The sequence below is a fragment of the Pongo abelii genome, chromosome 4 (assembly GCF_028885655.2).
Source record: "Pongo abelii isolate AG06213 chromosome 4, NHGRI_mPonAbe1-v2.0_pri, whole genome shotgun sequence".
Classification (NCBI taxonomy): Eukaryota; Metazoa; Chordata; class Mammalia; order Primates; family Hominidae; genus Pongo; species Pongo abelii.
In genome coordinates this window covers 186,911,951-186,939,653 of record NC_071989.2, presented here as the reverse complement: position 1 = coordinate 186,939,653, position 27,703 = coordinate 186,911,951, and the positions used below count along the sequence as shown (strand labels likewise).

Sequence of the window (27,703 nt, the reverse complement as noted above, 5' to 3'; positions counted from 1 at the left end):
CTAAGGAATGAAAGTTGATTTACAGAGACTATAAAGCCCCTTGGAAAAGCTGGTCTCATACCTTGTCAACATAGTCTCTGTACAGCGTTTCCTGACCCCATGGTAAGTAAAGAGAATCACTTTTTTTTTTTTTTTTTTTTTGAGATAGAGTCTCGCTCTGTCACCAGGCTGGAGTGCAGTGACACAATCTTGGCCCACCACAACCTCTGCCTCCCGGGTTCAAGCAATTCTCCTGCCTCAGCCTCCCAAGTAGCTGGGACTACAGGTTCACACCACCATGCCTGACTAATTTTTGTATTTTTAGTAGATACGGGGTTTCACCATCTTGGCCAGGCTGGTGTCGAACTCCTGACGTCGTGATCCACCCGCCTTGGCTTCCCAAAGTTCTGTGATTACAGGTGTGAGCCACCGTGCCTGGCCAAGAGTGTCACTTTCTGACAGGCCCAGGAACCCCAAGTTATCTTGGGACCTTGAGGAGAGGAATTCACCCAGTTCCTATAGCATTTGCAGGCACAGATAAATTCATGGCTGGACTCAAGGCTTTAAAAAGTCTTAATCTGAGATTCCTTATAAAACAAAGTTCTAGTAAAGCCAATTTTTAAAAAAGCCGACGTGACAAATAATTATTCTTGCTATACTTTATGCAAATACTCAGGCCAAGTATTGTAAGACTAAAACTTCTTTTTCTTTTTCTTTTTTTTTGGAGACAGAGTCTTGCTCTGTCGCCCAGGCTGGAGTGCAGTGACACGATCTCTGCTCACTGCAAGCTCCGCCTCCCAGGTTCACACCATTCTCCTGCCTCAGCCTCCCGAGTAACTGGGACTACAGGTGCCTGCCACCACGCCTGGCTAATTTTTTGTATTTTTAGTAGAGACGGGTTTTCACCGTGTTAGCCAGGATGGTCTCGATCTCCTGACCTCGTGATCCACCCACCTCAGCCTTCCAAAGTGCTGGGATTACAGGCATGAGCCACCACGCCCAGCCCTAAAAGTTATTTTTCAAATAAATTTGTCCTACTATGATTTGTCTTTAGTAAAAATGGGAACTGGAGAGAGAAAAATTATGTTTCAGAAAAAACTATAGTATACCTGTTGTTAGATTCTAGTCTTGTCTACTGTTTTTGAGCTTTTATTATTTTCTGCAATTTGGACTAAATCCTGAATTCTTCCCAGGATACAATACCAAATTAATCCTTTTAAATTTTTCTTCCATTTTTCTGAGTTGGACTCAGTGAAATTACTACTATATTATTCCTTGTAATACAGGTGAGAAAAACGTGTCAGACTGCCACTGCCTTCCTCCTCTGTAATTAAGGAGATTTGAGACTAACATCTGGATAAACTGCCCAACATTAACCTTTGTTTTTCTTCTGTTTCCATGGAAACACCTCCTATTAAAAATCTGTTTGCCTTCATCACATGCAGAGGCCTAGCCCATCTCCAGTGCCACCTTCTGGATGAGACACAGCTATTTAAGTAAGCTGATCCTTTCTCAAAAACAAGACACTTTCATGAAGATTCATAGCTCTTTTTGTAGCCTGTCAAATATATATACCCAACCAACCTGTCATCATATCCAGTTACAGTTGGCAGTGGTGAACCTGCATGATAATTAAGAATTCAGGAAGTGCCTCAGATAGCCATGTGAAACATGCACCAACAAATCAAAGGTGTGTCTGACCCCACACTGTTGCTAGACCAGCGGTTAGCATCCTGGTCCAGGTCAGAACCATCCTGGTGGCAAAGCTGTTTGTAACATTGGCCCTGATTGCAGGGATAGGCATATCCCTCTGTTGTAGGGTCCACTGCTGTTGCACCCTCTGTATAGGAATGCAAGACAGGCATTCTCTCAGAGGCTCTCGAGACCTTGCACCATATTGCTCCAACAAACATCATCTGTAAGCCCAAGTACTCATGAATATTTACAATTCCAAATACATCAGTTCCATTCCGATGCCCAAAGGCTATGCTCCCTTTCAGCAGGAAGTAGCCAGAATGAATATGGTGCCCAGATCCCATAGAAATGGAATGGAATTTGTCAGTGGGGAAATGTAACTGAGTACCCCCATTTTTCTAGGGGGTAGTTTAATTTTTCCTCTCTCTTCTTTTCTCTTTCCCCCAGTTGCCCACTTTCTACTTAGCCTTTTAGAAATGGAAACATAGGCTGGGTGCAGTGACTCACGCCTGTAATCCCAGCACTTTGGGAGGCCAAAGCAGGCAGATCGCTTGAGGTCAGGAGTTCGAGACCAGCCTGGACAATATGGTGAAACCCCGTCTCTACTAAAAATACAAAAAGTAGCCGGGCGTGGTGGCTGGCGCCTGTAATCCTAGCTACTTAGGAGGCTGAGGCAGGAGAATCGCTTGAGCCTGGGAGGCAGAGTTTGCAGTGAGCCAAGATTGCGCCACTGCACTCCAGCCTGGGTGACAGAGGGAGACTCCATCTCAAAAACAAAACAAAACAAAGCAAAACAAAAAAACCCACAAATATAGCCTTCTACCTCCCTTTCACCAGACTCCCTACAGGCAAGTTTATCTAACTGGGCTCCAAGATGGAACTCTCAAGAGTTAACAGTTGATTTGCAAACTGAAGCATTCCTGCTAAGAAACTCTCACCCTAAAGAGGTTGCCTTGAGAGATACCAGCCTGCCCATGAAGATGCCAGCAGTCACCAGCTCTACTACTGGCAGATAAGGACCCCTTACCTTGCTCACTTCCTTCCCTGCCTTTTAAAAGTTCCTGCTTTCTGATCCAAAGGTGAAGTGGCACATTTAAAGGCAGGATGCCTGTGCCTCTTCCCCTAAGCTAGCTTTGGAATAAATCATCTTATTTCTACCAGATCTTGATTTCGTTAATAGGACTCTGCATATGGCAAGCAACTCACCTTCTGTTCAGTTACATAATGGTGTGATCATGGCTTACTGTAGCCTTGAACTGCTAGACTCACGCAATCCTTCCATCTCAGCCTCTCAAGTAGCTAGGATTTCAACACATATTTTCTGTATTAATCCGTTCTCACCCTGTACTATCTGAGACTGGGTAATTTATAAAGACAAGAGATTCAATAGGCTCACAGCTCTGCAGGCTGTACAGTAAGCATGGCTGAGGAGGCCTCAGGAAACTTATAATCATAGCAGAAGGTGAAGGGGAAGCACGCACATCTCTACAGGGAGAACTACAAAACACTGCTGAAAGAAATCATACAGGACACAAACAAATGAAAACATTCCATGCCCATGAATTAGAAGAATCAATACCATTAAAATGGTCACACTGACCAAAGCAATCTACAGATTCAGTGCTCTTCCTATCAAGCTACTAATGTCATTTTCCACGGAACTAGAAAAAAACTATTTAAAAATTCATCTGGAACCAAAAAAGATCCCAAATAGCCAAAGTGATCCTAAGCAAAAAGAATAAAGCTGGAGGCTTCCCATTACCCAGCTTCAAACTATACTATAAGGCTACAGTAACCAAAACAGCATGGTACTGGTACAAAAAAAGACACATAGACCAATGGAACAGGATAGAGAGCCTAGATATAAAGCCACACACCTACAGCCATCTGATCTTTGACAAAGTCAACAAAAACAAGCAATAGGGAAAGGACTCCCTATTCAATAAATGGTGCTGGGATAGCTGGCTAGCCATATGCCAAAGATTGAAACTGGACCAACTTTCTTTCACCATATACAAAAATTAACTCAAGGCTGGGTACGGTGGCTCATGCCTGTAATCCCAACACTTTGGGAGGCTGAGGTGGGCAGATCACTTGAGGTCAGGAGTTCGAGACCAGCCTGGCCAACATGGTGAAACCCTGTCTCTACGAAAAAATACACAAAATTAGCCAGGTGTGGTGATGTGTGCCTGTAATCCCAGCTACTTGGGAGGCTGAGGTAGGAGAATCACTTGAACCTGGGAGGCAGAGGTTGCAGTGAGCTGACATTGTGCCACTACACTCCAGCCTGGGCAACAGAGCAAGACTCTTTCTCTATAATAATAATAATAACAACAACTCAAGATGGGTTAAAGATTTAAATGTAAGACCTGAAACTATAAGAATCCAAGAAGAAAACCTAGGAAACACCATTTTGGACATCAGCCTTGGGAAAGAATTTATGACTAAGTCCTCAAAAGCAATGGCAACAAAAACAAAAATTTGACAAGTGGGGCCTAATTAAACTAAAGGGCTTCTGCACAGCAATAGTAACTATCCACAGAATAAATAGACAACCTACAGAATAGAAGAAAATATTTGCAAACTTTGCACCTGACAAAGGTCTAATATCCAAAATATATAAGGAACTTAAACAATTGAACAAGCAAAAACCAAATAATCCCATTTTAAAATGGGTAAAAGACATGAACAGACATTTCTCAAAAGAAGATGCCAACAAGCAACTAACCAGCATATGAAAAAATGTTCAGCATCACTAATCATTAGAGAAATGTAAATCAAAACCACAATGAGATACTACCTCACACCAGTCAGAAGAGCTATTATTAAAAAGTCAAAAACAGCAGCTGCTGGCAACGCTGTGGAGAAAAAGAGAATGCTAATACACTGCTGCTGGGACTGTCAATTCATCCCACCACTGTGTAAAGTAGTTAGGAGGTTTCTCAAAGAACTTGAAACAGAGCTACAGGCCGGGCGTGGTGGCTCACACCTGTAATCACAGCACTCTGGGAGGCCGAGGCAGGCAGATCACCTGAGGTCGGGATTTCGAGACCAGCCTGGCCAACATGGAGAAGCCCTATCTCTCCTAAAAATACAAAATTAGCTGGGCGTGGTGGTGCGTGCCTGTAATCCCAGCTACTCGGGAGGCTGAGGCAGGAGAATCACTTGAACCTGGGAGGTGGAGGTTGAGGGGAGCTGAGATTGCGCCATTGCACTCCAGCCTGGGCAACAAAAGCAAAACTCTGTCTCCAAAAACAAAAACAAACAAACAAACAAAAACCAGAGCTACCATTTGACCCAGCAATCCCATTAGTAGATATATATTCAAAATAAAACAGATGTTTCTACCAAAAAGACACATGCACATGTATGTTTATCACAGCAATGTTCACAACAGCAAAGACACAGAATCAACCTAGGTGCCCATCAGTGGTGGATTTTGGATAAAGGAAATGAAGTTCAACTTGAGGGGGAGAAAAAGAGAAAAGAAAACAAAGATATAAAACATTTAATAAATAAAAATAATTTTTAAATGTGGCACACATTCACCACAAAATACTGTGCAGCCCAAAAACCCGAAATAACGTCCTTTGCAGCAACATGGACGCAGCTGGAGGCCATCATCCTAGGCCAGTTAACACAGGAATGGAAAACCAAACACTGCATGTTCTCACTTAGAAGTAGGAGCTAGGCCGGGCACTGTGGCTCACGCCTGTAATCCCAGCATTTTGGGAGGCCAAGACAGGTGGATCACCTAAGGTCAGGAGTTCAAGACCAGCCTGGCCAACATGAGAGGAGACGAAGGGGATGAGTAGTGAAAAACTAACTGTTGGGTACTATACTGAGTACCTGGGCGATGGGAACAATTATACCCCAAACCTCAGCATCACGCAATATACCCCAGTAACAAACTGCACATGGCCTCTCTGAATCCAAAATAAAAACTGAAATTATTTTTAAAAAATATTAAAAAGCAAAATGCAGAATGCTGTGCGTAGTCTGCTACTATTTCTGTGAAGAGAGGATGGACATTTACTAAGAAAAAGGTGGGAAAAAAAGGGGAAGGATAGTATTGTGTATTGCGTATACATACAGAATATTTGCAGAATGCAGTGTTGGAAGTGGATCCCATCGGTTGCTTCTTAAAATTTTTTTTTTTTTGAGATGGAGTCTTGCTCTGTCAACCAGGCTGGGGTGCAATGGCGTGATGCTTTTCTTTTTTAATTTACATTTTTTCCTCTCTCTCTCTCTTTCTTTCTTTCTTTTTCTGAGGGGGCGATTCTAAGTCTTTATTGGGAAGAATACCCACCCGCCTTCCCTCACTGCAGACCATAGACACACTTGGTGTCAGGGTAGGGGCAGGTTCAGCTGCTACTTCTTTTCCAGAGCAGGTGGCACAAAACAACCCCCCAGGTAATGGTGGCGACCGGTAACCTGGGTTGCTGATTTTTTGGGTGCTGTGAGGGCGATGAGCAAGTCTGGCTGGATCCCTCCAGAGTTTCCCTTCTCCACATCCCATCCTGAGGGAATGTTGATGCCGGCAATGGGCACAGTGAGTCCCTTCAGGACACTCAGGATGCTGTGGAACGTTCCCGAACATCACCCTCGAAGCTGAAGCCGAAGATGGCATCCACCACCAGCTCATACAGCTCAATCATCACGGGCTCTGAGCGCATTTCCCCAAGGAAAGGGATGTCCGTTTTCTGACCCTGGGTCACCAACGCAATGAAGAGGGGCTTGTTAGGCCTTTTGGGGTAATAGATGGTTGGCTGGTTAGCCAAAGAGTTTGAGGTGTGGAGCACAGACCAGACCATCTCCTCCATTATTCCCCGGGCCACAGATGACCAGGACGGTTGGGGGGCTCCTGGACATGGACGTGGGGGTACACGCCTTGGCGATGGCTGTGGCACAGCTCAGCCCGGCCAGCTCCATAAGTCGGTCCACGCTGAACTGGTACTCGTTAAATAGCTCCTGGTCCACGGCCTGGGCTTCCTCCTGGCTCGGGTACTTCACCGCTATGCTCGCCATGCGCGCTGAGTCCCAGCGGCCACCCGAGTTCAGCCGCTGCGGTCCCCGCTAGGTGGGTCCCGAGCGGCAGGCGCTGGTCTGGCTTTTGATCCGCGCAGGCGCGAGCCGCAACCAGCAGCCTGAGCCCCAGCGGCGCCCGCAGGCCGGACATCCTGCTCGCAGAGCGCGCGCCCGGCCCAGCCCGACGCGACCCCGGCGCATCATTTTTTCTTTCTTTAATTTTGTTGTTGTTGTTGTTGAGACAAAAGTCTTGTTTGTTGCCCAGGCTGCTGATTAGCTTCTGGGCTCAAGTGATCCTCCCACCTCGGCCTTCCAAAACACTGGGATTACAGGCGTGAGCCACGGCCCCCAGCCTCAGCTGTTGCATCTGATTGGAAAAACCTGTAGGCACCACCACCGTCCAAATCAGAGGTCAGCGAACTACCACCCGCGGACCCATGCTTGTGTTTGTTTCTTTGTTTGTTTGTTTTGAGACAGAGTCTCGCACTGTCACCCAGGCTGATGTGCAGTGGCGCGATCGCAGCTCGCTGCAACCTCCGCCTCTCCGGTTCAAGCGATTCTCCTGCCTCAGCCTCCCGCAGGCGCCCGCCACCACGCTCTACTAAAATTTTTTTGTATTTTTAGTAGAGACGGGGCTCCACTATGTTGGCCAGGCTGGTCTCGATCTCCTGACCTCGTGATCCGCCCGCCTCAGCCTCCCAAAGTGCTGGGATTACAGGCGTGAGCCACGGCACCCGGCCCCCATGTTTTTATAAATAAAGTTTTATTGGTACATAGCCACCCTATTTGATTACATATTGTCTCTGGGTGCTTTCCTACTATAACAGCAGGGCTGAATAGTTACAATAGAGACTGTATAGTCCACGGAGCCTAAAATGTTTACTGTCTGGCCCTTAACAGAGAACATCTTCTGACCCCGATCTAAATCAATTGGACTGACAATCAAGCCCTTTGCCTAGCAAGCCCCAAACACCCTCAGCCCAGTTCTCCACGCGCCGCGCCCCCCCCCCCCCCCACCCCCATTCTGGCCTGGCTGCTCTCCTCTCTTTCACGAAGAAAGAGAAAAACAGATGCCTCCTTATCTCACGAGAAAAGGAAGGCCAGCAGCGCCAGGTGTCTGTTGCTGGAGAATGAGCACAGGTCAGAAGGGGGCAGGCGCACTGCTCCCTGCCTTTCCTCCTCTCCATGGCCAACTGGAAGCCAGAGGCTGAACAGGTGCCAAGGAAAGAATGAGGGGGGGCTGCCTGGGTTCTCCTCCCACCTCGGAACCTGATTTGCTCAGGGGTCTGGGCCCGGCCTCCGTCATTCCACTCTGTTGACGGGAGGGTGAATCAATGGGCTCTGAAGACCCTTCACTAGAAGTGGGCTCACTTTCTAGGGCAGGAGCATGGCCTCTCTGCCTCCTGCGAAGCGAGAGGCCAGATGTCAGTCGAGCATGGTCATAAGTACTGACTCCCAGAAGCAAAGCCCGCCCTGACTGACTGCTTGCGATTCCACGCTGCTCCACGAGGTGGCGGTACAGGCGAGGGAGAGGAGGCCACAGCGGGCTCCCGGGCGACGGGGCCACGCACCTGGCTCAGGCAGCACAATGCCACCTGCTTTCCCCGCCCGTCACACCTCAGTGGGAGGTGGAGGCCTTTCTGCCACAACTCACAGATCTCCATTCCCATTTCCACCGTAGGTCTCCCGGTTCCAGCTGCGGCCGCACTTACTGTACATGCACTTGGCTCTCCCAACAGCCTGATGAGGTAGGGACCCTTATTATCCATCCCGAGTCCCCTCGACCTCTTTCCTTTGCCAGCCTGCCCTGCCTCCCCTCTACATTGGTTTTCTTTTCTTTTCCCTCCCTCCCTCCTTCTTTCTTTCCTTTCTTTCTTTTCTTTCTGTTACTTTCTCTCTCTCTCTTCTTCCTTCCTTCCTTTCTCTTCTGTCCTCTCCTCTCTTTTCTTCTCTTCTCTTTTTTCTTTTACTTTCCCAGCCTGCCCTGCCTCACCCTCTACATTGGTCTTCCTTCCTTTCTTTTCTTTTTTCTCTTTTCCCTCCCTTCTTTCCTTCCTTTTTTTAAATTTTCTTTCCCAGCCTGCCCTGCCTCGCCCTCTACATTGGTTTTCTTTTTTCTTTTTCTTTCTCCTTCCTTCCTTTCTCTCTCTTTTTTTTTTTTCTTTGAGAGAGAGCGTCGCTCTGTCACCAGGCTGGAGTGCAGTGGCACAATCTCGGCTCACTGCAACCTCTGCCTCCCAGGTTCAAGTGATTCTCCTGCCTCAGCCTCCCGAGTAGCTGGGATTACAGGCGCCCACTACCACGCCCAGCTAATTTCTGTATTTTTGGTAGAGACAGGGTTTCACCATGTTGGCCAGGCTGGTCTTGAACTTCTGGCCTCAAGTGATCCACCTGCCTCGGCCTCCCAAAGTGCTGGGATTACAAGTGTGAGCCACCACGCCAGGTCCCTATGTTGGTTTTCACTGAAGTGAATGTGTCCAGAAATCTGGTGTATTCGCTCCCTATTGCTGCTATAACAACTGACCACTCAGTGGCTGAGAACAACACCCATGTATTATCTCACGGGTCTGTACGTAAGCAATTCTGGAGGTCAGGGCTTGGGCTGAAGGTTCACATCAAAGTCTCCACCTGCTGTGATCTCATCTGGTGCTTGGAATCCCCTTCCAGGCTCACTCCTCTTGCTGGAAGAGTTCAGTTCCTGGTGACTGTAGGACCTGGGTCCCGCCTCCTGTCATCTGGTCACTCTCAGCTCCTGCAGTTGCTTTTTGGCCTCACACATGGTCCCCCCATCCTCACAGCCAGGAGCAGCATTCAGATCCTGCTTGCTCCTGGGATCTCCATCATTGCCCGTCTGCCGCCAGTCAGAGAAAGCTCTCTGCTTTGAGGTCTCAAGGGATTACACTGGGCTAACCCGGATAATCCCGGATTGTCTCCCTGTCTGAGTCAACTGTGCCAAATAAGAAGACATGCAGGAGTGACAGCTCCTCATACTCACAGGTTCTGGGCAGGGCATCTCTGGGGGGCTATCTTAGAAATCCTGTCTGCCTGACGCACCCTCTTGTTCCACTGCCACACCCCATATCTCAAAGTCCTGTCGTGTCCTGTACATCGCTCTCACCAACTCCCTGAGCTCAGCCTCACGGCCACCATCCTGGGCCAGGCCACACTCGCAGCTCCCTCGCTGCTCTCATTCTTCTCCCTCTTCCCCAGGCATCCTGTCCACCCTCTGGTTCCCCTGCTGTAGCCTAGATGCTCTTCCAAAAACACAAAGCTAACCATGCTACTCCCCAATTTAAAATCCTGCAGTGGTACCCCAGGAGCTTCAGGGGACGAACAAAGGTCCGTAAAAGTCGTTTGTTCAAATGATTTCTGAGGACGGACTCTCCACCAGGCACCTCCTGTAGCTTCCTGCCTTGTAGGACGGGGAGATTCAACCACGAAGAAGGCTGCAGTAAGCACTAAGGGTGGCTGTTCCAGCCGGCCCTGCCCCCGTTCCCTCCTCACCCCTAGGTCTTCCCAGTACCCTCCTCCTCTACCCTGTCACGACCAACAAATCCTGTAGGGAGCACTTTTCCCAGATCCCTTCCTAGATTCCAGTTCGATATCGCTCCCATGGCTGGTACTTTCCCGTGCGGAACCCTTGGGAGACCAGGACTCTCTGTCTAGCTCACCAAGGCTCCCCCGATGCCCAGCGCAGTGTTGGGCACATAAAGACGCTCAGTAAGTTGTTCTGAATGAATGGAAAGTCCAATATGCACGGTGCAGACCCAAACCTCGTGAGATTGCCTTTACTCCCAATACTTGTCTGCCTTGTGCCAGTGATTTTTCAGTGAACCTTTAGGGGCCAATGGTCCTGGCCCCCACATCTCCATGGCACAGTCTGGAAGGAAGCTGGGTGCCGTGGCTCATACCTGTAGCCCAGCACTTTGGGAGGCCGAGGTGGCAGAACACTTGAGGCAGGTTTTGTGCACAAGTGGACATACACACGCCCCCAACAATGCCTGCCAGCCTTTAGCAAAACAGCAAAGAAAATGAGAGGGAAAGGCCCCAACAGAGGAAACATTTTCCTGACTTTTGAGACTATGGAAAGTGAATAGAAGAAGGTAATAGATGAAACAGCTGTCGAGGGCCACAGCCCAGGAAAGGCTGCAAGGGGACTGCAGGGGAGACCAAGCCACCAGGCACCCCAGGACCTGGAAGCGGGAAGTGAGAAACCCCAGGACCAGGAAGCGGGAAGTGACAGTCAGCACTAAAACAGCTGCTGCACTTGGCATCCACCACCACCTCCTGTTCCTCTAGAAACCCCCAGACAAAAAATTCATCTCTGGGTCCGGGGGTGGTGGCTCATGCCTATAATCCAAGCGCTTTGGGAGGCCAAGGCAGGAGGATTGCTTGAGGTCAGGAGTTTGAGGCCAGCGTGGGCAACATGGTGAGACTGTCTCTACAAAAAATATAAAAACATGGCAAGACTTTGTCTCTACAAAAAATATAAAAATTAGCCGGGCGTGGTGGTGCATGCCTGTGGTCCCAGCTACTCAGGAGGCTGAAATGGGAGGATCGCTTGAGCCTGGGAGGCAGAGTTTGCAGTGAGCTGTACTTGCGCCATTGTACTCCAGCCTGGGCGACAGTGCAAGACTCCATCTCAAAAACGACAAAAACAAAAACAAAACCAAATCTGTCTGGGAAAAGCTCAGGCTTTGGTTGGTGGCCCAGAGTAAAGCCTGTCTCCAACTGCAAATGGGGATCTGTGGCTGATAATAGATTCAATAGCCACCCCCTGCCCCTGGCCAGAGCCTACAGGGGCGCACCCTCATGTCAACAATAGACTTTGGGTGGTAATGATGTGACAATGTAAGTTGATCAATTGTAACAAATGTACCCTCTGGTGGAAGATGACAATGGGAGAAGAGGTGCATGCATGGGGCAGGGGGCAGATGGGAAATCTCTCTACCTCCCTCTCAATGTTGCTATGAGCCTAAGACTCCTCTGTTGAGGCTAAAGCAACTCCATCTTGGATGCTAATCTACTATGTTGGCTTCTGATTAACTCCTGGTCCAGGAAGGCCTCTAAGATTTCCAGTTTATCTATTGTTCCTTGTATATGAGACTGTACTTACCATCAATCCCACCATTAAGTCAAACAGCCTTGATGTTATCATATTTCGCTTGTCCACACGTTCCTTCTGAATAACCTGTTCCCTTGGTACAGAAGCTGTGGATCTGGGGATACTGCTGTGGGGATCTATGATTTTGTCTCCCCACCACTGGAGACACAGACGTGGCTTCTGTTCATAAGTCCCTTTGAAATGTTTCTTTCCAAGAAACTGGATTTGTCAGATAACAACGTGTTAAAAATATAAAGATATTGGAACGTTTATACACTGTTGGTAGGAATGGGGCAGCCACTTTGGAAAACAGCCTGGCCTTTCCCCAAAAAGTTAAACATAGAGTTACCATTTGACCCAGCCATTTTCATTCTGGGTATCTACCCAAGAGAACGGCAAAATATACCCACACAAACACGTGTCCATGAATGTTCATATCAGCATTATTCATAATAGTCAAAAGGTGGAAACAACCCAATCCATGAACTGATGAATGGATAAAATGTGGCATATCTATACAATGAAATATTATTTAATAATAAAGCACTAGGTTGGGCATGGTGGTTCACACCTGTAATCCCAGCACTTTGGGAGATAGAGGTGGGCAGATCATGATGTCAGGAGTTCGAGACCAGCCTGGCCAACATGGTGAAACCCCGTCTCTACTAAACATGCAAAAATTAGCCAGGCGTGGTGGCATGTGCCTGTAATCTCAGCTACTAGAGAGGCTGAGGCAGGAGAATTGCTGGAACCCAGGAGGCAGAGGTTGCAGTGAGCTGAGATCATGCCATTGCACTCCAGCCTGGCCAACAGAGCGAGACTCCATCTCAAAATAATAATAATAATAATAAAGCACTAATAAATGCTGTAACATGGACAAACCTTGAAAATGTTATTCTAAGTAAAAGAAGCTAGTCACAAAAACTGCATATTACATGATTCCATTTCTGTGAAATGTCCAGAACACAGAAATGGATAGAGACAGAACATAGATTAGTGGTAGCTTAGAGTTCAGGAAAGATAAGGAGGTCAGAGGGTGATAGCTAAATGGTACAGCATTTCTTTCTTCTTTTCTTTCTTTTTTTTTTTTTTTTTTTGAGGTGGGGGTCTCACTCTGTCACCCTGGCTGGAGTTCAGTGGCACAATCACAGCTCTCCACAGCCTTGATCTCCCAGACTCAGGTGGTCCTCCTGCAGGTTGGTCTCGATCTCCTGGGCTCAGGAGACTCTCTCCTGGTGGGGCGCGGTGGCTCACGCCTGTAATCCCAGCACTTTGGGAGGCCGAGGCGGGCGGATCACGAGGTCAGGAGATCGAGACCATCCTGGCTAACACAGTGAAACCCTGTCTCTACTAAAAATACAAAAAATTAGCCGGGCGTGGTGGCGGGCGCCTGTAGTCCCAGCTACTCGAGAGGCTGAGGCAGGAGAATGGCGTGAACCTGGGAGGCGGAGTTGCAGTGAGTTGAGATCGCGCCACTGCACTCCAGCCTGGGCGACAGAGCGAGACTCTGTCTCTAAATAAATAAATAAATAAATAAATAAATAAATAAATAAAGTCCTCTCCAATTTTTTAAAAGATGGACCTTAGTCCATCTAGATCTAACTTTCTCACTTTATGGTGAAGCACTGATGCCCTGAGTTGCCTAAAGTCATTTGTCATTTAGAGCCCTGGACTAGTGTCCATTAATCTTTATGTTATCAGTCACTGTACACTGCTCAAAGTAAGCTCAGCTGGGCACAGGAGCTCACGCCTGTAATCCTAGCACTTTGGGAGTTCGAGGTGGGCAGATCACATGAGGTCAGGAGTTTGAGACCAGCCTGGCCAACATGGTGAACCTCTGTCTCTACTAAAATACAAAAATTAGCCAGGTGTGGTGGTGCATGCCTGTAATCCCAGCTACTCGGGAGGCTGAGGCATGAGACTCACTTGAACCCGGGAGGCAGAGGTTGCAGTGAGCCGAGATTGCGCCACTGCACTCCAGCTGGGGCAACAGAGCGAGACTCCATCTCAAAAAAAAAAAAGAAAAAAGAATAAAAAAGTAAGCTCAAATAGTAGCCATTCCAACAAAATCAATAAAGTAATAAACTCACGCAAAACAACTTGGGTTCAGAACAGATTTCTGAGTCTGGCTTTAGAAATACACAGTGTGTTGGCTGGGCGCGGTGGCTCACACCTGTAATCCCAGCACTTTGGGAGGCCCAGGCAGGCAGATCACAAGGTCAGGAAATCGAGACCATCCTGGCTAACACAGTGAAACCCCGTCTCTACTCAAAATACAAAAAATTAGCTGGGCTTGGCTGGGCGCAGTGGCTCACGCCTGTAATCCCTGCACTTTGGGAGGCCGAGGCGGGTGGATCATGAGGTCATGAGTTCAAGACCAGCCTGGCCAAGATGGTGAAACCCCGTCTCTACCAAAACTACAAAAATTAGCTGGGTGCGGTGGCAGGCGTCTGTGATCCCAGTTACTTGGGAGGCTGAGGCAGGAGAATCGCTTGAACCTGGGTGGTGGAGGTTGCGGTGAGCCAAGATCGTGCCACTGCACTCCAGCCTGGGCAACAGAGTGAGACTCTGTCTCAAAAAAAAAAAAACAAAAAACAAAAAACAAACAAAAATTAGCTGGGCGTAGTGGCAGGCACCTGTAGTCCCAGCTACTCGAGAGGCTGAGGCAGGAGAATGGCGTGATTCCAGGAGGCAGAGTTTGCAGTGAGCCAAGATCGGGCCACTATACTCCAGCCTGGGTGACAGAGCAAGACTCCGTCTCAAAAAAATAAATAAATAAATAAATAAGAAATACACAGTGTGTTAACAACAAAAAAAGAAAACAGGCCAGGTGCAGTGGCTTACATCTGTAATTCCAACACTTTGGGAAGCCAAGGCGAGTGGATCACTTGATGTCAGGAGTTCAAGGCCAGCCTGACCAACATGATAAAACCCTATCTCTCCTAAAAATACAAAAATTAGCTGGGCATGGTGGCGGGTGCCTGTAATCCCAGCTATTTGGGAGGCAGATGTTGCAGTGAGCTGAGATCATGCCACAGCCTGGGTGACAAAGGGAGACTCTGTCTTAAAAAAAAAAGGGGGGGTCGGGCACAGTGGCTCATGTCTGTAATCCCAGCACTTTGGGAGGCTGAGGTGGGTGGATCACGAGGTCAGGAGATCAAGACCATCCTGGCTAACATGGTGAAACCCTGGTGAAACCCCGTCTCTACTAAAAATACAAAAAATTAGCCGGGCATGGTGGTGGGCGCCTGTAGTCCCAGCTACTAGGGAGGCTGAGGCAGGAGAATGGCATGAACCTGGGAGGCGGAGCTTGCAGTGAGCCGAGATCGCGCCACTGCACTCCAGCCTGGGCCAAAGTGCGAGACTCCATCTCAAAAAAAAAAAAAAAAAGAAAGAAAACAGTGTGGTTTTCTGAAGTCATATTTGTTCTCAGCACTTCATTGTCTTATGGCTCAAAATGCAGACACGTGTAACCTGGGCCAAGGTGAGGTTCCTACAGTTTCACTATTTACATATCCTTTTGAGCTAAAGTCAAATGTCAAATCACAGGTATGGGTAAAGCCTGGGCTTGGAGACAAGTGGACCTGGGTTCAAATCCAGCTTTGAGTGAGCTACACCAAACTATTCACCTTTATGTGTTTCAGTAAATTGTGAATATAAAAGTATATATTCCTGGTAAAAGGAAGGTAAAGTCTTTACCTTTACCATAGAGGTATTTTTTGGTGAGCACCGAATGAGATATTGTATATAATATGCTCGCCACATAAATGTTAACTTTCTTTTTCCTTCCATGTAAGAGCTGAAGGGACTTCACAACCAAGGCTCTGAGTGAGGTCAGTCAAGCGAGCCCATTTGTTTGAATTTGTTTGAACTGGGTTTCTCAGGAATGAAATTCTCCATCACTCTGCTGGACAGAGTTCACCGTGCCCCATGCACAGAACTGGTGGTACTTCTCCCCTTGGTGAACCTGGCACGTTTTCATCTGTCCTAAAAGGCAGAAACACCACTCAGAAACAAGAACAGAAAGCCACCCTGCAGAGTCCTGCCAGCTGTGTGCTCAGAGGAGGTCACAAGAGCTGCTCTCACAGACCCCACATGACACTCAAGAAAGGATTCCCAGGAAGGGGCAGAACCGCTGTTACAAGACAGAAGAGGAGGAAGAAGAGTGGGGAGAGCATGGGGGTGGGGAATAGTACAGCAAAGTTGTCAGCAGGAAGGCAAAAGCTGACAGTAACCTAAAGCTCAGGAAGGAGCTATCTTTTCTCAAGAAATAGCAAAACAAAAACCTTTAAAGGTTCAATTTTTTTTTACATTGTATATACACACCTCATTTGCTTTCGAATTGTTTTCTATTGTTTATATAGCATGTTGATTGATGACTGATATATTTTTCTATTTGTGAAGAGTTTTGGGAAGCTCTAAAGTTAGGATGGATTACATCATAATTTCTCTTATCAAAATACTAAATTTTAGGTCTGGTGCAGTGGCTCACACCTGTAATCCCAGCACTTTGGGAGGGTGAGGCTGGCAGATCACTTGAGGTCAGAGTTCAAGACCAGCCTGGCCAATATGGTGAAACTCCGTCTCTACTAATAAAATAAAATAAAAATATTAAATTTTAAGCTAGGTGTTGTGGGAAGTCAGGGACCCCGAACAGAGGGACCTGCTGAAGCAGTGACAGAAGAACATAAATTGTGGAGATTTCATGGACATTTATTAGTTCCCTAAATTAATACTTTTATAATTTCTTACGCCTGTCTTTACTGCAGTCTCTGAACATAAACTGTGAAGATTTCGTGGACATTTATCACTTCCCCAATCAATACTCTTATAATTTCCTATGCGTGTCTTTACTTTAATCTCTTAATCCCATCATCTTCGTAAGCTGAGGATGTATGTTGCCTCAGGACCCTGTGATGATTGCGTTAACTGCACAAATTATTCGTAAAGCATGTGTGTTTGAACAATATGAAATCTGGGCACCTTGAAAAAAGAACAGGATAACAGCGATATTCAGGCAACAAGGGAGATAACCATTAGGTCTGACTGCCCGGGAGCCGGGCAGGACAGAGCCATATTTCTCTTATTGCCAAAAACGGGTAAGAGAAATATCGCTGAATTATTTCCCCAGTAAGGAATATTAATAATTAACAGCCCCGGGAAAAGAATGCATTCCCAGGGGGAGGCCTCTAAAATGGCAGCTCTGGGAGTGTCTGCCTTATGCAGTTATAGATAGGGATGAAACACGCCCTGGTCTCCTGCAGCACCCCCAGGCTTGCTAGGATTAGGAAATTCCAGCCTGGCGAATTCTAGTCAGACTGGTTTTCTGCTCTTGAACCCTGTTAAGATGTTTATCAAAGACAATGCATGCACAGTGGGCCATGAAACTTCATCATCAATTCCAGTTTTGCCCTGGCCTTGTGACCTTGCCCTGCCCATTTGCCTTGTGATATTTTATTGCCTTTGAAGCACGTGATCCCTGTGACCCACACCCTATTCGTACACTCCCTCCCCTTTGAAAATCGCTCAGAAAAACTTGCTCGTTTTGTGGCTCGGGGGGCATCACGGAACCAGCCGACATGTGATGTTTCCCCTGGACACCCAGCTTTAAAATTTCTCTCTTTTGTACTCTTTCCCTTTATTTCTCAGACCGGCTGACACTTAGGGAAAATAGAAAAGAACCTACGTTGAAGTATTGGGGACTGGTTCCCCCAATAGCTAGGTGCAGGTGCACCTGTAGTCCCAGCTACTTAGGAAGCTGAGGCAGAGATTGCTTGAGACCAGGAGTTCAAGGCAAGCCTGAGCAACAAATATACTGAGATCCCATCTCTAAAATAAGCAAATAAATAAACAAGATAAAATACTATTTTTTTTTTTTTTTTTTTTTTGAGACGGGGTTTTGCTCTTGTTGCTCAGGCTGGAGTGCAATGGTGCAATCTCAGCTCACTGCAACCTCCACCCCCTGGGTTCAAGCAATTCTCCTGCCTCAGCCTCCCGAGTAGCTGGGATTAGAGGTGCCCACCAACACTCCCGGCTAATTTTTTGTATTTTTAGTAGAGATAGGGTTTCACCATGTTGGCCAGGCTGGTCTCAAGCTCCCGACCTCAGGTGATCTACCGGCCTTGGCCTCCCGAAGTGCTGGGATTACAGGCATGAGCCACCACACCTGGGCAAAATACTGAATTTTTAAAAATATTTTTTGTTTTGTTTTGTTTTTGAGATGGAGCCTCTCTCTGTCACCCAGGCTGGAGGGCAGTGGTGTGATCTTGGCTCACTGCAACCTCCACCTTCCGGGTTCAAGTGATTCTCCTGCTTCAGCCTTCCGAGTAGGTGGGACTACAGGCCCATGCCACCATGCTGGGCTAATTTTTGTATTTTTAGTAAAGAGGGGTTTCACCATGTTGGCCAGGCTGTTTTCAAACTCCTGACATCAAGTGATCTGCTCTCCTTGGCCTCCCGAAGTGCTGGGATTACAGGCGTGAGCCACCATGCCCAGCCATAGAAAGCTATTTGTTTTGTTTTGAGACAGTCTCGCTCTGTCGCCCAGGCTGGAGTGCAGTGATGCAATCTCAGCTCACTGCAAGCTCTGCCTTCTGGGTTCACGCCATTCTCCTGCCTCAGCCTCCCAAGTAGCTGGGACTACAGGCGCCCACCACCATGCCCGGCTAATTTTTTGTATTTTTAGTAGAGACGGGGGTTTCACCATGTTAGCCAGGATGGTCTTGATCTCCTGACCTCATGATCTGCCCGCCTCGGCCTCCCAAAGTGCTGGGATTACAGGCGTAAGGCACCGTGCCCGGCCTATTTGTTTTTATTTAATGCAAAACAAATAAAATTGATTGCACTTTAGTTCCAGAGTTACAAGGTTTTTGTTGTTGTTGTTTTGTTTTGTTTTAGAGACAAGATTTTCCTGGGTGGCCCAGACTGGAGTGCAGTGGCTATTCACAGGTGCAGTCATGGATCACTGAAGCCTCTAACTTCTGGGCTCAAGTGATCCCCCTCTCAGCCTCCTGGGTAGCTGGAACCACAGGCACGAGTCACCACACCGGGGAAAGGCCAATTTTTAAGTTGGTTTAACTGACCTGTGCTCCCACCCACAACCACCAGAACACTTCTAAGTTTCTACTTACTGGCCTGTTCCAGCAACACAAAAATGGCAGGCCTGCCACATCAGGATCAAAGGTAATTAGTATTACAAATTAGTAATTTGCAGCCATTATCTAATTAATATCCATCCAGAGTTCCAAAATATAGTGGAAGAGGCTAATCAGAGATACCAAGATCCACTGGATCTCGGCCTGCCACCGCCTCCCACATCCTGGCAGCTCTGTCCCTTTACCTTCTACAGACCCATCCAAAGGGCAGCTCCTCATAGCTCTCACCCTGCACGGCAGGGAGCTCAGTCCCCAAAGCCTTCCCTTCGCTGTTCCCGGCTTCGCTGGAGCCGTCCTTCCCTCAGCCCCGGCTGGCTTCTCGGCTAGGCCCTCTGCATGTGTAGCGTCAGGCAATGGTAAGAACTGCGGGAAAATAGCGGGTGAGGGGATGCTGGTTTGGAGAGAGAGGGGACTGCAATTTTAGATAAAATCACCAGGGAAACCTCTCCCATAGGAAACACTGAAACGGAACCCTGCGGGATGAGAGTGAGCCACACGCTATCTGGGGAAAAGCGGTGCAGACGCAGGTCAGTGGGGTCATTCCTTGCTCTATATCTTTCACACCTGCGCAGCGGGGTCCAGGGGTCAGAAAACAAAGAAAAATTATGCAAGAAAGGAGGCAGCCTTAGGCCGGGCGCGGTGGCTCACGCCTGTAATCCCAGCACTTTGGGAGGCCGAGGCGGGCGGATCGCCTGAGGTCAGGAGTTCAAGACCAGCCTGACCAACATGGAGAAACCCTGTCTCTACTAAAAATACAAAATTAGCCGGGCGTGGTGGCGCATGCCTGCAATCCCAGCTACTCGGGAGGCTGAAGTAGAAGAATCGCTTGAACCCGGGAGGCGGAGGTTGCAGTGAGTCGAGATTGCGCCACTGTACTCCAGCCTGGGTAATAAGAGCGAAACTCCGTCTCAAAAAAAAGAAAAGAAAGGAGGCAGCCTTTCCAGCACCCAGGGCCCCGCCCCCTCCGGCCCCGATTCCCAGGGCTCCGCCCCTTGCCTCACATTCCCTCCGCTCCGCCCTAATCCGTTCCACCCAGTCCCTTGGTCCGGGGATGGCCCCGCCTTTAGGACCATGACTCCGCCCCTCTCCGCTCTCCGTAGTTACGGAGCTGAGCGTCAACGATTGGGCTGAGTCGGAGACTTCCTTTCCTGATTGGCCGTGTTGTACCGCGGCTTCTCGCACGGCTGATGACCTGGAAGTGATGCCTAAAGCAGTGGACCGCGTGCGCTCGCCTCCCTGGGACTAGGTTTCAGCGGCTGCTGCGATGACCAAAATAAAGGCAGATCCCGACGGGCCCGAGGCTCAGGCGGAGGCGTGCTCCGGGGAGCGCACCTACCAGGAGCTGCTGGTCAACCAGAACCCCATCGCGCAGCCCCTGGCTTCTCGCCGCCTCACGCGGAAGCTCTACAAATGCATCAAGAAAGGTGAGGCGGACCCCGGCGTGGCCGGGATGGGGGCGCGGGTGGCTGAGCGAGGCCCCGACCGACTCTTCTGTCGTTGCAGCGGTGAAGCAGAAGCAGATTCGGCGCGGGGTGAAAGAGGTTCAGAAATTTGTCAACAAAGGAGAAAAAGGGTAAGAACCTTCCTTCCTCCGAATTTTGCATTTCTAAACGTTAACAGAGAAATCTCTACTTAGTAGGTGCGCAGTAAAAAGGCTGACTCTGACCTAGCCCCATATACAGAAGCCAATCAAGCAGTCGGTAAAGTCCCTTTGGTACAATACCGGTACAACAATACCGGTACATCACGTATACCAGCTCAAAGTGAATTCCAAAGTGAAGCGAATTGTGTAAGCTAAGTCCCTTAGGGTAGACCCACCTTCATTAATTCAGGAACCCTCCTCCCCGGGCTCCGCTCCTTGCCTCAGATTACCTCCGGCTCCCGCCCTAATCCTCTCAGCCCTGAATCTCAGTCCTAGGGATGAGCCCTCTCCAGCTCTGTATTTAAGGAACTGAGCGTTAACGTTTTTGTTTGTTTTTGAGATGGGTCTAGCTCTCACCCAGGTTGGAGTGCAGTGGTGCGATCACTGCAGCCTCGTCCCCCTGGGCTCAAGCGATCCTCCCACCTCAGCCTCCCGAGTAGCTGAGACCACAGGCTTGCGCCACTACGCCTGGCTAAGTGTTGTTATTGTTGTTTTGCCGAGACAGAGGAGTCTCGCCATGTTGCCCGGGCTGGTCTTGAACTCCCGGGCTCAAGGAATCCTCCTGCCTCGGCCTCCCGAAGCGTTGGGATTACAGGCATGAGCCACCGCGCCTGGCAGCCTTAACAATTGAATGTATTCTTTTTCAGGCACTGTGCTATAGGGGAAACAGTGACATTCATTGATCACATAATGACACACACACAAATAATTACACGTTGTGATAGCCATGAAGGAAAATAACAGAGTGCAATGATAATTACTTCATCACCCCACTTTTCTTAATGGCATTTATCAAAGTTTGAACCTTGTTTACACTTTTCTTCCCTTTATCACCCTCTCAGGCCAGATGGTAAGCTCCTTCAGAACAGGGCCTCCTTGCTTTATCCCCATAAGTGAAACTGTAGGTGTTCAAGAGATCAATAGTGTTGGGCAGACTTGATGCTCAACGGCGTCTAACCTAGCTGGGGAGGGCACATCAGGGGAAGTTTTCCTCAGCAGTCACATTTGAGCTGAGCTCTTAAGACACAGGGATTAATTTGGGGGGGTGGGAGGATCCTGGAGTGGGCCTCGGGGCAGGAGAGGGTCTGGTGGGCAGAGGTGCTACCTTCTTAGGGGGTCTGGTGGGCAGAGGTGCTACCTTCTTAGGGGGTCTGGGGGGCAGAGGTGCTACCTTCTTAGGGGGTCTGGGGGGCAGAGGTGCTACCTTCTTAGGGGGTCTGGGGGGCAGAGGTGCTACCTTCTTAGGGGGTCTGGGGGGCAGAGATGCTACCTTAGGGGGTCTGGTGGGCAGAGGTGCTACCTTCTTAGGGGGTCTGGTGGGCAGAGGTCCTACCTTCTTAGGGGGTCTGGTGGGCAGAGGTGCTACCTTCTTAGGGGGTCTGGTGGGCAGAGGTGCTACCTTCTTAGGGGGTCTGGTGGGCAGAGGTGCTACCTTCTTAGGGGGTCTGGTGGGCAGAGGTGCTACCTTCTTAGGGGGTCCGGTGGGCAGAGGTGCTACCTTCTTAGGGGGTCCGGTGGGCAGAGGTGCTACCTTCTTAGGGGGTCTGGGGGGCAGAGGTGCTACCTTCTTAGGGGGTCTGGGGGGCAGAGGTGCTACCTTCTTAGGGGGTCTGGGGGGGGCAGAGGTGCTACCTTCTTAGGGGGTCTGGGGGGGCAGAGGTGCTACCTTCTTAGGGGGTCTGAGGGGGCAGAGGTGCTACCTTAGGGGGTCTGAGGGGGCAGAGGTGCTACCTTCTTAGGGGGTCTGGGGGGGCAGAGGTGCTACCTTCTTAGGGGGTCTGGGGGGGCAGAGGTGCTACCTTCTTAGGGGGTGTGGGGGGGGCAGAGGTGCTACCTTCTTAGGGGGTGTGGGGGGGCAGAGGTGCTACCTTCTTAGGGGGTGTGGGGGGCAGAGGTGCTACCTTCTTAGGGGGTGTGGGGGGCAGAGGTGCTACCTTCTTAGGGGGTGTGGGGGGCAGAGGTGCTACCTTCTTAGGGGGTGTGGGGGGCAGAGGTGCTACCTTCTTGGGGGTCTGGTGGGCAGAGGTGCTACCTTCTTAGGGGGTCTGGGGGGCAGAGGTGCTACCTTCTTAGGGGGTCTGGTGGGCAGAGGTGCTACCTTCTTAGGGGGTCTGGGGGGCAGAGGTGCTACCTTCTTAGGGGGTCGGGGGGCAGAGGTGCTACCTTCTTAGGGGGTCTTGTAGACCACAGGAAATTTAGTTTTTACACTCAGTGCTTTGCAGGCTATTGGGGGTTAAAGCCAGGAAGTGACATAATTTTTATTATTTTCTACACCCCAAGATTTTTCTGACAATTGAAGAAAGGATTAGAGAGGTACGAGTAGGTTTGGGAAAGTTCAGGTAGTAGACTACTGCAGTCCTGGAGAGGTGATGGTGGAGACAGAATTAAAGGGGACAGATTTGAAAGGACTTTTAGATGTGGAGAATGGGGAGGCATTGACGACTTGTAGGTTCTGACACGCCCAGCTGGAGGGACAGAGGGCCCAATCTGAGATATGAACAGTGGAGGGGGACCAGATTTGTGTAGAAAGATCACAAGTTTGGTTTTGGGTAAGTTTTTGAGGTGCTGTAGAGACACATGACTTCCACCCCTCCCCACACCAGGAGAACCGTCAAATAGGCAGATAGCTATAGGGGTGTGGAGCATGGAAGAGAAAGGGCCAGGCTGGAGATAGTAGATCTGGGAGTTTTCAGCACATAGATGGCACCTGACCCCATGGCAGTGGCTCCGGACAGCCAGGAAGAAGGTACTGAGAGGAGGGGTCAGCCGAGGACAAGGCTGTGAGGAACACTCACAGTTAAAGGCGCTTAACAGAAGGGGAGCCAGCAGAGAGCCCAGAGGAGCAGTAGGAGTGTGGAGGAGTTCTTTCAGCCGAGGGCTCTGTCCTCGTGTGTCTGCCTGTTATCCAGCATGGGAGAGCAGACTTTTCCTTCTGTGTCTTCAGGCTCCTGAGGCCCTTGCCCCCCAGCCTTGACACCTGGTCAGCTAGGAACCCTGGCTGAGGAGTCTCTGGCAAGCTTTCATTGCCTCACTGTCACTCTTGGGACACAGCCCATGCTTCTTAGCCTGGTACTCAAGGCCTTCGGGCTGTCCCCTGCCAGTCTCTCTGGCTGTGTCTGGTGCCGTTCTGATTCTCGCACCACATGCTCTCCCCCGCCCCAGCCCCTCCATGGGCTGCGTGACACACAGTCATCCATCAGCATACTGTTCAAGTGTCACCTCCTGGTTGAACCCTTTTTTGACTCTCCAAAGAGAGCTGAGCTCATACACCTTGGCACCCATCCTGTACTTCACCTGTCCGAGCACTACATCACTTTGGTGGCACCTGTATGTTGCCAAGAGGTAGAGATCACCCCCAAAGAGTGTGCTCACCAAACACAATTTTGTCTCTATCCCTAAGACCCAGCCCAGGGTGGCATTTACAACTGAAAGAAGGAAGGAGCAAGCCAGAAATGACAGTGTTTTCTCATTTCAGCATCATGGTTTTGGCAGGAGACACCCTGCCCATTGAGGTATACTGCCATCTCCCAGTCATGTGTGAGGACCGAAATCTGCCCTATGTCTATATCCCCTCTAAGACGGTAAGGAGCACATGGCCCCCTGACCTTGCTCAGCACTGGGGTGTCTGGGATAGTCTACCATAGCAGGAGAGTGTGGGAAAGAGCCGGGAGTGCTGGAGCTAAGACAGGCCTGGATGGATTCTCGGCTCCACATCTTCTTAGTTTTGGGACTACAGATACGTTACTTCTTGCATTTCAGTTCCCATCTTGTAAGATGGGAATGCCAGCCCAGGGGCTGTGGCTCACACCTGTAATCCTAGTGCTTTGGGAGGCCAAGACAGGAGGATTAGTTGAGGACAGGAGTTCAGGAATAACCTGCGCAACAAAGTGAGACTCCATCTCTACAAAAAAATTTTTTTAATTAGCTGGGTGTGGTGGCACATGCCTGTAGTCCCAGCCACTTGGGAGGCTAAAGCAGGAGATCACTTGAGCCCAGGAGTTCGAGGCTGCAGTGAGCCATGATCATACACCACCACACTCCAGACTGCATGACCGAGTGAGGCCCTGTCTCAAAAAAAAAAAAGGCTAGGGGTGGATCATGGGTACCTACAGTATCACTTCTTGGGATAAAGCAGGGAGAGGCCCTGTTCTGAAGGAACTTACCGTTTGGCCTGATGGTAAGAACCGAATAGTCAGTTATCTGTGGACTATGAGAATAGAGAGATAAATGTATGTGCAAGCTTTGTAAGCTAAGATGCTTCACCCATGTTAGTCTGGTTAGGTGGGTTTAGACTCAGAGGGACCTGTAGCTGTCCTTATCTTATGTAGCAGGGGCCAGATCTGAGGCACAGGAAGTGGGGGTGGCAGGGACCGGGACAGCCCCTGCTGGGCTGGAGCCCTTTCATAGTTGCCATGCGGGAATGTAGGCCCTGTGTGGCTGGACCATGCCTTCAAAGTCTGATTGAGTTTAAATGATGGCAACCAATTCAAGATGCTTTTAAATAGAACATGGACCGAATAGAACATGGTTGTAGGCCAGATTAGGCTGGTGGGTCATCAGTTGGTGACTTCCTGGCATACAGGTTGTACAGCCTTTTTTCCAAACAGCACTTCTTTCCCCTCTATAGGACCTGGGTGCAGCCGCAGGCTCCAAGCGCCCCACCTGTGTGATAATGGTCAAGCCCCACGAGGAGTACCAGGAGGCTTACGACGAGTGCCTGGAGGAGGTGCAGTCCCTGCCCCTACCCCTATGAGGGGCTCTGGTAGCACCTGGGCACCTGCCGCTGGAAGCTACTGGGTTGGCGGCAGGAAGACTGGCTGTCCTCCTGCCCACCCACAGTGACAGCATCTTTCCTGTTCCCCAAGGCACGCCTTCTTCCCAGGCAGCTCTAACAGCCCTTTCATGAAAGTAATGCCAGTCTTCTGTCCATCAGTGCCATTTCCTGTAGAACTAAAGGCTGTTCCAAGAATGTGGGGTGGGGAAAGTAAATGCTAAGACTAAAATGTGGTGAGTCTGTGGGTGTTTTCTTAAGCAGTAGCTGCTGGTTGGGCCAAGGAGTTGGTGTGCGGGAAGAGTGAAGCAGTCTTCCTCACCAGAGAGCCCGAAGGACTCAGAGGGTTCTGTGCTAATGCTCAGCTGCCCAGGGCCGGGTGCTTTGGCTCAAGCTGAGAACTGATCTTGCTGTTATCCCAGCATTTTCAACTCCCTCTTCCAGGGTAGACTGAGGCTGTGAGGTAAGGTAGGGGGCCCAGACCCACTTCACGGAAGCCTAAAGCCCCCACATCAGGAACACCCCCATTCCTAACTTACCCCAGGAGCCTTAAATACCACTGTGAAGCTTATGGAAGCAATTTACCCACCCACACAGCAAATTTTAAATAGGAATATGAAGCTAAAATGCATCCCCCCGAGCTCTCTCTTGCTTAACATAATGGCCCTAGTAACCCAATCCCTTCAAATATTTTAGACTTGGGGCCCCTTCGTGCTGTCAGAGGCCCTGCACGGGACTCAGTATACATAACAGCCAAGTTCAGGCACCCTGGAATAAACTGGAAATAGCTTGGGCTTGAGGGTCAGATCTGGTTAAAACCCCAAGCTCTCTCCTTTCTAAGCTGTGAGCCCTGTTGTGCAAGTTACTTCATTTTCCTGAATCCCATTACACGGATTTCTCCTATGGAGGTAGTAAGATCTGGTATGGGTATATGTAAAAGCACCTTGCCCGGGGTCTGCCATCTAAGCTCCCCGCAGTCAAGTTGGGTTCTTCCTGCCTGGACACTGGATACCTGCTGGCCGTGTTTTTGTCTGCAGCAGCCCCCAGGCCGTGCCAGCCCCTGTGTGTGGTAGACACGTGGTCATAATTTGTCAGGGAGGCTAAAGGTTGGCCAGGAGAAGTGAGAAGGGCAGCAAATACATTTGTTCAAAGTTATAAAACAATGTCATTCCGTTCTAACTGGGACTATTTACAGTGGGAGATGGTACGTACTGTTGAGGCTGTAGTGGGAGGAAGAGGTGGGCCACCACTGGACACCCTTGGGCCGAGGGGCAAGGGTGGACATAGCATTGGCATGGCAGCAAGAGACTTGGCTGAGGGCAGGGGTGGAAGGATGTCTACTGCTGAAGACCAAATCCCTTGCCACTCTGTCGGTTGCTACTAAGTCAAAGGCAAACAGAACAGGAAGAGACAGCAGGAGCACAGAGGCCAGTATCTCCCTTTCCTTATGCCATGGAGCCAGCTGACAGGTGTGGGCTGGTCCATCTCCCTCCTCAGCCTCTGCCAAAGGGCTGCTCCAGCCCTCCCCTCAGCGGAACTCCTCAGCCAGGCGCTCTGAAACCAACCACAGTCCACTGAAGCTGACCACCCTACTGAGACAGACCAAGGCTCACAGGTGAAAACCCCTTTCAACAAAATTCCTTCCAGGTAGGAATCAGAATATGATGCGTTTCCCATCTGCTGGGTTCTGCTCCATGGGACAGTAGGGACACTTCAGCCTGCAAAGGGAGGAGAACCGAGAACGTCTCAGGGGTGGCCAGTAGGAGAGCCAAGCCAAGGTGGAGTAGAGCACGGGGAACTTACTTTCCTCCATTAATGAGCTTATTGAGTGCATCTCGGGAGATAACATGGCCGCAGATGAGCTTGATGGGAGGGTTGGAATCTGACGTCTGCTGGCGGAGGATGGGGCAAGCGAACACGGAGTGGTACCAGCACTTCATGCCTAGTTCAATCTCAATCTGGGAAGGGCAGCAAAGGGGGTGAGTTCCACTTCCTGTCATGGCTGTCCTCTCCAGTGCCTCTTGCCCACGATTCCCCGGGCCAGGCCTCACCGGTAACTCGTCCTTGTGACTCCAGACCCCAGTGCACTGCCTCTGCTCAATCACAGCCTTGATGTTCATCAACACGGGCAGCGCCACACAGCCAGAGGCAAAGCTGCAGACAAGGAACAGGGGCTAGAGTGGCTCAGATCACAGCAGACAGGCAAAAAGGGCCAGCGTGCCATACTTCAGCATGGACCTTGAGACAGGGCTCTAAAATGGTGCACAGTCAAATCGGTCCTCAGAGATCCCTCACATTCTTCATAAGGTGCCACATATGTACTTATGTAT

At 49.6% G+C, this 27,703-nt stretch overlaps 2 protein-coding genes and 1 pseudogene across 9 annotated transcripts in view; 1 reads left to right on the top strand and 2 right to left on the bottom strand.

Annotated features, from left to right (window-relative positions):
• Positions 1 to 2,374: 2,374 nt before the first annotated feature.
• On the bottom strand, positions 2,375 to 7,393 carry LOC129059647 (NAD(P)H-hydrate epimerase-like; annotated as a pseudogene).
• Positions 7,394 to 10,013: 2,620 nt separating this feature from the next.
• Positions 10,014 to 25,605, top strand: NHP2 (NHP2 ribonucleoprotein). 4 transcript variants are annotated; one of them, XM_054555046.2, is made up of 7 exons: positions 10,014 to 10,153; positions 19,155 to 19,316; positions 19,415 to 19,487; positions 20,061 to 20,384; positions 20,464 to 20,533; positions 24,078 to 24,183; positions 25,230 to 25,605. In XM_054555046.2, exons 4-7 carry the CDS (start codon positions 20,225 to 20,227, stop codon positions 25,353 to 25,355), a joined length of 462 nt encoding a protein of 153 aa, XP_054411021.1. In that variant the 5' UTR covers positions 10,014 to 10,153; positions 19,155 to 19,316; positions 19,415 to 19,487; positions 20,061 to 20,224; the 3' UTR covers positions 25,356 to 25,605.
• The window catches only part of RMND5B (required for meiotic nuclear division 5 homolog B), a 19,623-nt gene continuing 16,422 nt past the window's right edge, over positions 24,503 to 27,703 (bottom strand). For 4 of the 5 annotated variants that reach the window (XM_024247177.3, XM_024247178.3, XM_054556335.2 and 1 more), the window contains 3 exons: positions 27,425 to 27,527; positions 27,177 to 27,331; positions 24,503 to 27,091 (listed from right to left, as the gene is read on the bottom strand). In XM_024247177.3, the coding sequence (XP_024102945.1) occupies positions 27,028 to 27,091; positions 27,177 to 27,331; positions 27,425 to 27,527 (322 nt within the window). In that variant the 3' untranslated portion in view covers positions 24,503 to 27,027. The remainder of the gene's footprint in view (positions 27,092 to 27,176; positions 27,332 to 27,424; positions 27,528 to 27,703) is intronic. The other variant, XR_010140087.1, reaches the window with a different exon arrangement.

Coding starts and splice junctions, on each gene's coding strand:
- NHP2 (XM_054555046.2), top strand. CDS start 20,225: ATGACCAAAATAAAGGCAGATCCCGACGGGCCCGAGGCTCAGGCGGAG. Junction 20,385..20,463: donor CTACAAATGCATCAAGAAAG/GTGAGGCGGACC, acceptor CTGTCGTTGCAG/CGGTGAAGCAGAAGCAGATT. Junction 24,184..25,229: donor TCTATATCCCCTCTAAGACG/GTAAGGAGCACA, acceptor TCCCCTCTATAG/GACCTGGGTGCAGCCGCAGG.